The sequence below is a fragment of the Bubalus kerabau genome, chromosome 10 (genome assembly GCF_029407905.1).
Source record: "Bubalus kerabau isolate K-KA32 ecotype Philippines breed swamp buffalo chromosome 10, PCC_UOA_SB_1v2, whole genome shotgun sequence".
NCBI classification, from domain to species: Eukaryota; Metazoa; Chordata; class Mammalia; order Artiodactyla; family Bovidae; genus Bubalus; species Bubalus kerabau.
The window spans coordinates 27,895,414-27,907,618 of record NC_073633.1 but is presented as its reverse complement, the minus strand read 5'-3'; the positions used below and the strand labels follow the sequence as shown (position 1 = coordinate 27,907,618).

The following is a 12,205-nucleotide window of genomic DNA, read 5'->3' as shown; positions in this document are numbered from 1 at the left end:
TGACAGGCAGATACTCTACCACTGAGCCACCAGGGAAGCTTGTTAGAGAGACTGATACCAGACCCATAACTTCAGAGATTAATCCTGAGATGCCAGGGCTGTGTACAAGAGGAGGGATTAGACTCATGAACACGTCCTTCAGGTTCTATTTACACTCTAGGTACTGAAGGCTGGTCCATCTACTATTACCATCAGCCCAAGTAAGCGATGATTCCACAGATATGCACTGGTACAAAATGGAATTAAGAATTAAGTCCTTGACTTTGTTAAAAATCTGCCCAAGTTGTGAGCTGGAAACATGTTTGTTCAGTTAGATTTTAGGTCATTGTGTCTTAAGAGGAATCTTTTGAGTTAGATTAGATTTCTTTAAAAATAGAAGTGGAGAAATAAGATAGGAAGTGTTGGCCTGATATGAAGGAAAGCTACACAGATCCCCTGAATCATGAGAGCCTCGCCCAGATTTCTATCACTAGAATATCTTAGGACTGGTTTTTCAGTGTGAGAGAGTGGCCATTTGATAAAACTGCTTCTAATCAGACAAGTGTTGCCATTTGATGTAAAGCACACATGTAGACATCACTCTATCCCCACACACATTGACTTGGACCATATGCTTCTCAAATTTTTAATTTAACTAAAGTGGCATATTTTTATTTTCATCAGTTCCCATAGTAAGGATCTATGCTTCAAATATTTCTTTGATCAGGGTCTTGAGTCCACAAGATGGCAGTGTCTTCTCAGGAAACCTGCTCATGTATTGCTTCCTCTGTGTGTGTGTGTGTGAGAGAGAGAGAGAGAGAGAGAGAGAGAGAGAGAGAGAGACAGAGAGAGAGAGAGAGAGAGGGCAGGAGAAAGTGGGAGGAGAGAGGAGGAGGTGGATGGTGTGTTGCATGGGTAATGAAAAAAGTCTCTTTTGTCTTTGACTAAACAGGCTCTTTTTATGATTTCTAAAGCAGAAGAATTGAAATGTCTGAGTTTGACTCTTTTTTTTTTTTTTTTTTTTTTTTTTTAGGGCTTAAAATTTGAATCCTCAGTGAACCAGAGGAGGAAAGAATGATGAAATCCTCAAGAGTTGCATTAGTGATCCTGTGGCTTCAGTTGATCTGTAAGTTTGGGGCATTTCTATGGGACCATAAAATACACTATTTGGAGTCATCGTCCCTTCTAGGCTCATGGAGAAACATGAACACTATTTCCCTTAAATAAGGGATGGTAGAGGTGGGAGGCCTGTGAAAAGATAACTTGAATTCTGGAGAGGAAGCATCACCACCTAGCCCAGCTTCTCTGACTGAGCGTTCGTGTCTCTTTGCATAGTGGTGAGCAGCCAGCAGAACACCGTGGAGCAGAGTCCTGCGTCTCTGCCTGTCCCAGAGGGAGACACTGCCTCTCTCGGCTGCACTTATTCTGACAGCAATTCTCTGTACTTCACATGGTACAGACAGTACCCTGGGAAAGGCCCTGAGTTTCTGCTGTACGTGTATGCCAACAACAACAAAGAGGAAGGAAAATTTACAGCGCAGTCCAATAAAACCAACAAGCATGTCTCCCTGCGTATCAGAGACTCCGAGCCCAGCGACTCAGCCACCTACCTCTGTGCAGTGAGCACACAGTGCTCCCCAGGCACCTGCAGCCTGTGCCCAAACCTGCTGGGGCCCCAGCAGTGCCTCTTGGAGAGCTTAGGCTGCAGGGCACAGACATTCTGTTACCTCTCTAGCTGTAGATGAGGATTAAGAGTAACAGTGTAGAAGGTTTGATTGATTAGGAAGTATTTTCATAATTCTGAAAACAGTTGATTCTGAAGGGAAATTAAAGACACAGTTTGGTCTGAATGACTGAAATATTTTTCAATCTTCTTACTGTACTCCAGTTTTGTACCATAACTTTACTCACTGGAATTGGTATTATGATACTTTTATATATGAAAATATTTTAATATGATAACTGAAGTACTCCCTCATAGTTCCTGGTACATTTTGCTCTTTCCCCATGTAGTTATTCAAGGTGTTTGATATTCATTGCTTTAGAAAATAATGGAAAAACATAAATGCAGAAGTCTTTTTTTAAGTTTTTTTTTTTTTTTTGATGTGGACCATTTTTAAAGCCTTTATTGAATTTGTTACAATATTGTTTCTATTTTATGTTTTTTGCTTTTTGGCTGTGAAGCATGTGGGATCTTAGTCCCCAGACCAGGGATTGAAAGGCACACAAGAATTGGAAAGTCCCCCTGCATTGGAAGGCCAAGTGTTAACCACTGGACCTCCAGGGAAGTCCCAGAAAGGAGTCTTAAGCAACTATTTTGAAAAAGTTGTAAGTCATGAATTATTTTAGTTATAGATCTGCCACCTCATCTTCACCCATCTTCATCTTCAACTGCAACCCCATTGGTGGATTAGATAAGGATACATTTGATGGGTGGATGGAAGGACTAGCATCAGACAGTGATAACTTGTTGAAACAAAAAGCCTAGACAGTTGCAGGAATTCAGATCAGAGGTTTACATTACCATTTTTGAGTAAAGGCTGAGTAGAACTCAAAGTTCCAGGTGTGAGCCTTGTGGGAGAGTGCATTGATTCCTGTGTACTTGAGTGTGGCTGGGGATGGTAGAGAGAATTAGCTACAGCCATAGAATATCCCACACCCACAGCAGGGTGTAGAGGTACAGATTTCCTGAGAAGGATCTCTGAGTAACCAATGTTATGGTGATTAAAGACCAACATGGATCAGTTATCAAAGACCATATGGTATTGAGGATGTTTTAGAAAATGTTGGTGAGAGAGCTGGGAATACCAACAAAGATATGAATATCCGCCCTCTCCTGACTCACTGGCACTGTGGAATTGTCCTATAACTTATATGCCAAAGTCCAGGGAAAATGTTTGTGATCTGATGGAAATTAATTGATGCTTTTGAACTGTGATGTTGAAGACTCTTGAGAGTCCCTTGGACTGCAAGGAGATTAAACCAGTCAATCCTAAAGGAAATTAACCCTGACTATTCATTGCAGGGACTGATGCTGAAGCTTCAACACTTTGGTCACCTGATGCAAAGAGTTGACTCATTGGAAGACCCTGATGCTGGGAAAGATTGAAGGGAAGGGAGAAAGGGATGACAGAAGTTGAGACGGTTGGATGGCATCATGACTCAATAGACATGAGTTTGTGCAAGATCCAGGAGATGGTGAAGGACAGGGAAGCCTGGCATGCTACTGTCCATGGGGTCGCAAAGAGTCAGATATGACTGAGTGACTGAACAACAACAAATAGATCCAGGGAAAAAAAAATAGAATTCACAGTCGTCGTAAAGCTGAAGTAGTGATCTGTTAGACATGACATTGTTTATTTAGTCCAAAGATCGGGAAAAGCTGGAAATGACTAATTAAGATTTTTACTCAGTTTTGTTCACATAGTCACTGACTCAAAGGATGTAAAAGTATAAAAGGCTACAGCCCATGGGGTCGCACAGAATCAGACACAACTGAAGCAACTTAGCATGCAAAGAAGGATGTAATCTAATCGGAATTTGCTTCAAGTTCTCAGTCTGGAAACTTAAGACTCAGAAATATTTCCAAATCATGGAAAAAGCACTTGAAAGGCAATGAGAAAGAGCATGAAATGTATTGAGCTCAAGATACTCGAATTCTCTTTCCACTTGTGTGTCTTCTGGTGCCACTGGAAAGAACCTGGTTTGTGGTGCTGGTCTGATTATCTTTTGTTGCTAATGAGTGACTTGATTTCAGACTATACTCTTATATATTTCAGGATAGGGTTAGGATTAAGTGAGGTAGCATATTGTCTTAGGTTGACTTCCTTAACAAAGCCAAAGTTGGGATTTCTGACACCCATCTTATTTTGAGAAAAGCAAGTTAAGTGGGGAGGGGAAGAGGGTAAAAATGAATGTGGCTGAGCTGAACTCTTGATCCAGCCTGACTTCATGGGGGTCTCTGGAGCATGAAATGCCCTACAGAATTGATCCTTCCCACCTTGAGTCAAGGGGGCCATACAGCTGATCTTAGAATAAGGCATCCATTGGAGCATGGGCATACTTTACTGGAGAATGGTGATGTTTATTGGTGTAGATCAGTTTTCTGGGAAAGAGGGCAGCTATGAGCCAAGCATAGCCAACATTTGCAGCAGCTGGGAATTGGGTCCACTGGCCTGGAAAAGGGGGTCTAGGTTGAGCACCAGCAGTGTCTACTACTAGCATGGAACTCTCTCGTCATGTGAGTGCATTCAATAAACGGTAGACTTGAAAATTATTGTATTTAAAAAGTTAATTTCTTTCTCTATTTCTTGAAAGTGAAAGTGAGTCACTCGGTCATGTCCAACTCTTTGCGACCTCATGGACTATACAGTCCATGAAATTCTCCAGGCCAGAATCTTCTTGTTAATTGGGAAAAGTGAAAAGTCAAAGTGTTAGCTGCTCAGTTGTGTCTGACTCTTTACGACCCCATGAACTGTGGCCTGCCAGGCTCCTCTGTCCATGGAATTCTCCAGGTCAGACTACTGGAGTGGGTAACCATTCCCTTCTCCAGGGGATCTTCCCAAGGTCTCCTTAATTGCAGGGATTGAACCCAAGTCTCCCAAATTGCAGGTGCATTCTTTACCATCTGAGCCACCAGGAAGCCCTTTCTACTTCTTACCAATCTGGAAAACTTAAAATAATGTATGGTAAAGAACTTAAGAGAGAAAAAATTTAAAAATATAAAGAATTATTATTCAAAGATAAGACTCCAGATTTTTTGAGAGTAGTGACCAAGGAACCATTATATTATTCTCTTAGATCCTTTGGTCATTCTCCAAATATGCATTTCCATACGAGACCATAAAGCATGACATTCTGCCACAACTTTGGTTCCAGGTATAATGACTCTCATATTCACAGTTGATGACTTGGTGCTTCAAGGTATGGAAAGAGATACCATCTGCACTTATTAATGACTAGTGTTACTTTGTTCTTGGTTTATACTTAAGAATGAAGAACTGGGTAGTGGGATGGACTTCTTATGTCAATGTGTCCCTGTTCTCCACAAAGTTTCTTCCTGAATGGGAGTCTTGGCCAGTAGTCTGGCCATGTGGACTTACCATGTTACTTGGCAGACTTCTTTTTAGGATGAATGAGCAGGAAACTGCTTATTAACTTGTTTATTCCTCTCCTTTCCACCTAATACCAGTTTGAAGGTGGCTTAGCTCTGTTACTTCCCTGGTAGCTCAAACGGTAAAGCATCTGTCTACCTGGGTTCAATCCCTGGGTCGGGAAGATCCCCTGGAGAAGGGAATGGCAATCCACTCCAGTACTATTGCCTGGAAAATCCCATGGACAGAGGAGCCTGGTAGGCTACAGTCCATAGAGTCGCAAAGAGTTGGACATGACCAAGTGACTGCACTTCACTTAGCTCTGTTAAGTACTCACAGGAAAAAATAGCACTCCAGGTGTTTTATTTCAACTTTAGTGAACATCAGGTGCCAACATACAGGACAGCCTGCTATGCTTCTCACATGTAAGCCCAGCAGCAGGGAGACTAGTATAACTATTCCACACAGTGACCTTCAGTTCATCCCCATGTGCTGTCCCTCCTGCCTTCCATCATACTTACCCTTTCTCAGTCCAGAATCTCTACAGGTTCCTAAGGAGTAAGTTTCCTTCACTTACATGTCCAATAAAATCTCAGTTCATTCTGGGCAGTGCTTTCTCCCTCTCTGTCTCACCCATCAGAATGCTCGCATCTACTTTTTGTCTTATGGGAACTGTTGATATATTTCATCTTTTTATTTTTTTCACATTATGGATTTAGTATCATCATGTTTATACTTGTAAATTTTATCCCAGTGGGAAGTTTGGTGAGAAAGGAGGAGAGTACATGTGTTTCATCAGATATTTTGAATCATATAAAATTTCTTTTTTAAATATAAATTTATTTATTTTAATTGGAGGTTAATTACAATATTGTATTGGTTTTGTCATACATTGACATGAATCTGCCATGGGTGTACATGTGTTCCCCATCCTGAACCCCCCTCCCACCTCTCTCCTCATCCCATCCCTCTAGGTCATCCCAGTGCACCAGCCCCGAGCACTCCGTATCATGCATCAAACCTGGACTGGCGATTCACTTCACATATGATAATATACATGTTTCAATGCCATTCTCCCAAATCATCCCACCCTCGCCCTCTCCCACAGAGTCCAAAAGACTGTTCTATACATCTGTGTCTCTTTTGCTGTCTCACATACAGGTTTATCGTTATCATCTTTCTAAGTTCCATATATATGTGTTAGTATACTGTATTGGTGTTTTTCTTTCTGGCTTACTTCACTCTATAATAGGCTCCAGTTTCATCCACCTCATTAGAACTGATTCAAATGTATTCTTTTTAATGGCTGAGTAATATTCCATTGTGTATATGTACCACAGCTTTCTTATCCATTCATCTGCTGATGGACATCTAGGTTGCATCCATGTCCTGGCTATTGTAAACAGTGCTGCAATGAACACTGGGGTACACGTGTCTCTTTCAATTCTGGTTTCCTCCGTGTGTATGCCCAGCAGTTGGATTGTTGGGTTATATGGCAGTTCTCTTTCCAGTTTTTTAAGGAATCTCCACACTGTTCTCCATAGTGGCTGTACTAGTTTGCATTCCCACCAACAGTGTAAGAGGGTTCCCTTTTCTCCACACCCTCTCCAGCATTTATTGTTTGTAGACTTTTGGATAGCAGCCATTCTGACTGGTGTGAAATGGTACCTCATAGTGGTTTTGATTTGCATTTCTCTGATAATGAGTGATGTTGAGCATCTTTTCAAGTGTTGTCTTCTTTGGAGAAATGTCTATTTAGTTCTTTGGCCCATTTTTTGATTGGGTCATTTATTTTTCTGGAATTGAGCTGTAGGAGTTGCTTGTATATTTTTGAGATTAATTCTTTGTCAGTTGCTTCATTTGCTATTATTTTCTCCCATTCTGAAGGCTGTCTTTTCACCTTGCTTATAGTTTCCTTTGTTGTGCAAAAGCTTTTAATTTTAATTAGGTCCCATTTTTTAATTTTCATATAAACTTTCAAACTGACCATATGATTTGGTCTTACATGTGAAAGAAAATCTATCAACAGAATCAAGAAATAAATAGAAACACAAGGGAGAACTGATTTAAAACTGGCACAAGTCAACGGAGTGCTCAGAAAGAAGGAAGTTGTTTTAGCCTTGTCAAAAGGATCCCAGCTGACCAGACTTTCATTTCAGTGGAGATTTCTCTGCTTAATTTTTTTCAACATTAGGTTTTAGTGTTCTCTATGCTAAATAAGTTGGGTAGGGAAGTCTTTCCCCTTTAGAGTTGCATCTTATTATTAGACCACAGAAGGAGTGCTCCTTGAATGACAGACCCTCTCTCCTACCTGCATGGGATGCTAATTGCCTTGCTGTGTTGAGTGTCTGTGTCAATTTACAGCTGTGTCCTCTGTACCTACAGAAGTTCTTCTCATTCCTGCTCTCCTGGCTTCACTCCTTCCCGCTTTACTGAGTTTATATAAGTGTGATCTTCTTTTTCTCACAATTGTTTCCAGAGTCATTTATACGTGTGCTATATTTTCTTTACTGTTAGAATGTAGCTCAGGTTTCTCTGCAGATACTCCTCTGTTGACATTCTCCTTAGTGTGAGGTCCCCTTAATTTGGCACCGTATACCTGTCTGTTCTGACCATTGACAACTGGAATGGGACTTTCCCTTTCTGCACATTAACATGTGGTGCCCAAGTCATTTTTTTTTTTTTTATGGCTTTAACAAGTATCAAAGTTGTTCACCTGAGACCGAGTCATATTTAGACTTTCTGACTGACAAAGAAAATTGTTGTTTTTTATTAATTTGCATTGATTAAATAATTAACATTACATGTTCCATTCTGATGTTAAGTAAAAGTCCCTGATCTAATTTACTCTTTCCCCTTTAACACCAAACAAAGGAATAATCTCTCCCCATCCCATATCTGCTATGACATTCATATCCATCTTTCATTTTTTGAATGTGATGCTCACTGAACCACCTGAGTCCAGCAAGGAGCCCAATCACAGACTTTTAACATTTCTGTCACTTCATTGCATTATTTTTATGTCTACTACACAAGATTTGAATATTATTCAGATTGTCTCTGTATCTTAATATTAAAATTTGCCTACTTATATTTGTGTTTATATGCATTTATTGTTCCAGCTAGTATTTTTAACTACTTGAAGCAGTGTCTTTGTTTGGACCAAAGTACAGTAACCAGGTGGATTATAAACAACATGGATTTATTTGTTTCTCACCATTCTGGAGGCTGGAAGTCTGAGGTCAGGGTGCCAGCATGGTGAGTTTCTGGTGAGATCCCTTCTCTGGTTTACAGACTCCTCACTTCTCTTTGTAGCTTCACATGGAGAGTAGAGAGAGAAACAGCCTGTCTTGCATCTCTTATAAAGGCACAAATCCCACAGCAAGTGCTCCACCCTAATTGCCTCTCAAAGACCCCACCTTCAAATGTAATGACATTGGGGGATTAGAGTTTCAACATATGAATTTCATAGCAAATAATGATGACATTTGAGATTATAGAACGCTCCCTTCTTGAAATTATTTATTTAGATTTAGAGACGGAGCACTTTCTTGGTTCTCTTCCTGTTACCAGTTACTCCTTCTCAGTCTCCTTTGAGGGTTTTTCCTTCATCCCCCTGATCTCTAAACATTGGAATGCCTCAATAATTTATTCTTAGAACTCTTTACTTTCTACCAACAATTTATTTCCAGCTAATTGTATCCAGTCTCTTGGCTTTAAAAACTGTTTAAATATCAGCATTTATATCTGAAACCCACCTAGCTCATCTGATTTCTGAACTTGTATATTAAATGATCTATCCGACATCCCCTTTGGGACATCTTCTTGGTATATCTCTAGATGATCTCCTGATTTCCACCACTCCAGCTACTTCACCCTCCATACGTCCCAGCTGCTTTTTGTGAATTCATCCTCATTTAGGCAAAAGGCAGCTCTGTCTATGAAATTCTCTAATCACCTTGGTCAGAAACCTTGAAGTTGCCCTTATCTCCTCAATTTTTCTCATATTGCCATTTGATCTGTTAGGAAAGTCAATTACCTCTTTCTTCAAAGCAGGCCCAGAATTGATCACTTTTCACTTCCAACTCTGCTCTTACCTGATCCAAGCCACTCTCATGTCTTGCCTGGGGGTGGCAATAATAACCCTACCTGATCTCTTTCTTTCCTTCTTGCCCCTCTTCAGTTTGGTCTCCACCCAGTGGAGTGAGCTTTTGAGAACATAACTCAGATCATGTGGCTTCTGTGCTCACAACTCTCCAGTGGTTTTTCATCTCACTGAGACGAAAAGCAGATTCTTACTACAACCTGTAAGACTACTCCATCTGGTTGCCTGCCCCCACTCTGGCATGAGTCACTGTCTCCTCCTTACTCTCTCAACCTTTACCACGTTTGATGTTGCTCTGACATGGCAATTGCTTTCCTGCCCTGGGGTCTCTGCAGCTCTTCTTCCTGTACCTTGAGTGCTTTTCCTCCAGGTAGCCACCTAGCTTATTCTTTCACTTCATTCTGGCCTCTGCTCAGGAGACAAGCTTGGAACATTTATTGCAGCACTTGAGGGTGGTAATAGTTGGAAAAAAGAAATACAAAGTGTTTCTCAGAAAATGAATTCAAAAGCTGTATTGCAAATCTATTCTACATTAATCCCCCCGCATACAAATGAGTTCCATTCTGAGAGTGTGTGCACAACTCCAATTTGTTTTTAAGTCCAACAAAGCTAGCTTTGTCCAACTAAGCAATCGATTATATAGTACTGTACTGTAATAGGTTTACAATACTTTTCACACAAATAATACATAAAAGACAAATACAAAAATAAAGAAAACAAAATAAAATTACAGTACCTTGAAAATTACACCAGATATGTGAACTGACTTAAGTGACTGGACATGAGAATGCATGTTTGCATCTTTGAAAGTTTGAAACTTGAAGGTTCGTATAAAGGGGACTTAATTATTATGAAGCAGGGTGTTAGCATCAATAGGTCATCAGGATGTATAACTGAGTTCCATAACTCAAGTTGCAAACTGTATACTATTACATATAGAGAGGAGAGATAGGTTAATAATATATTCATATGTCCTTTAAAATTTTGAAATGCATAATAGAACAGAACACTTTACCTCATATCTCCCAAATTACTTCCACCAGTCTGTCCATCTCCTACTCTTATTTTCATCTAGAAAGTGTCTCTAGTCTTTAGTCTACTTCCAACCCAATATCTCTACGTAACCTCTGATAACATTGCTATCATTTCCAGGAAAAAGACAAAGTGATTTTGTTCTCATTAATTTTTTGTCTGACTGTTCTCTGTTATAAGAAATGTCTCCTTATTTCTGGATTCATGTTGTACTATCTCATGTGCCATTTTGTATATGAACACACACACATACACAAACGTCCTTGTCTTTCCTATTATACTGCAACGTCTTGTAAGTAGACAGAGCTGAATTCAGTTTTTAAGTTTTAAAGACTTAGAAAAAGATCTCACTCATAGAAAAACTTTGATAATTTGTTGTGGACTTATTTTGAAATAGATTGGAAAAATTTCATTCAACTTTGAAGATGAAATTTGACAAAATAATTTAAGATAGTAGTTTCCATTAACTGACATTTTGAAGAAGGAATAAGTTTACTTAAAAAAATCCCCACCCAAGCTGACAGGTCTTTTGTTCCTGATAATTTGTAGATGGTCCTCAGGAGAGAATGGAGGGCTAGTGGCTGCTGATGAGCTAGTTGATCCAACAATTTTAGACCACTAGGGGCACTCTGCTGCTGCTAAGTCGCTTCAGTCCTGTCCGACTTTGTGCGACCCCACAGATGGCAGCCCATCAGGCTCCACCATCCCTGGGATTCTCCAGGCAAGAACACTGGAGTGGGTTGCCATTTCCTTCTCCAATGCATGAAAGTGAAAAGTGAAAGTGAAGTCACTCAGTCGTATCCGACTCCCAGTGACCCCATGGACTGAAGCTTACCAGGCTCCTCCATCCATGGGATTCTCCAGGTAAGAGTGCTGGAGTGGGGTGCCATTGCCTTCTCCAAAGGGCACTCTAAGCTACTCCAAATGACAAATTTTTTTCTCAACGTTTGAGAAGAATCTTGGTGAACATTTAAATTAGGGTTTCTGGCAGTTAGGAAAACATCTGAACTAGTCAGATGGGGAACTGAGGCATTTCCATATACTCATCTGTGAGGAAGATCTGTTGCTTTGAATGGTGTAAAAGAGATGATTCCCCAGCAGAATTGAGCATCAGATTAGGGCCATGGTGAAACTAAAAGTTCAAGAAGAAATCACATGCATTACCTATCTAGTTTTGATACTCATGACTAAAAATTCTAAAATATGAGCCTTACTGTCATTTCACAATTATTCCAATGATTTCTACCTTCTATTACACCTCCATTTCTCTCAGAGACAAAAAAAGTAAGAAGAAGAAGAAGAAAGGAGATGAGAAGATGAAACAGAAGAGAAGTAGTGCACAGAAACGAGAGAAAAGAAAAGAGAGACTGGGGAGAAAGAAATAGGAGACAGCTACTTAAATTGTGGCCCCTACTTCATAGTTACAGAGCAGAATCAGTGTGATGTGCTTGCAAGGTGAGTGGGGAAAGTGCTGGAGAGGAGCAGAAGGGAGGTGGAATTGAAGTCAGGTGGCCATCATGTACATGTCCTGCTTCTCTTCCATCAGTCAAAATCTTGTTGGAGACACTGTATTTTTTCATGATAATTATGTCTGAGGTTTACATAATTCTCCTAATTTTATTTATTCCCTCAAGAGGATTCAATAAATAAGCGAAGCATTCAGTAAGATATTCCTTCTTTGTGAGAGCTTCCTTGTAAATGATTCTCAATCATTGAAAACTTTGTGTACTGATTCTTGGCTAGGGAAATTGGGTCACTGACCCTGATCATTTTTTCAGACTTTGTTTTCCCCAGATGAAGCCCTTATTTTTCTCTGAAGTATCCTTTCCCTTTCTTTACTGCTTTCTGATGTGTCTGATTGCTGGAGCACTTTAAGTGGAGGCAATGCTGTGAGAATGAAAAGCCTAGATATTTCTGTACCTGTGATCAGCAGTGTCTTAGGCAGTAGGGCACTGGTCTCAGCATCAATGCCAGTACCTTGCTGAAAAACTAGAAA

General features: G+C 40.1%; 1 gene segment (V, D, J or C); it reads left to right on the top strand.

Moving 5' to 3' along the window:
* The first annotated feature begins 1,053 nt into the window (after window positions 1-1,053).
* On the top strand, window positions 1,054-1,724 carry LOC129621939 (T cell receptor alpha variable 12-3-like). The segment is given in 2 exon segments: window positions 1,054-1,105; window positions 1,315-1,724. Coding segments are annotated over 2 exon segments (462 nt in total).
* The last annotated feature ends 10,481 nt before the right edge of the window (window positions 1,725-12,205 follow it).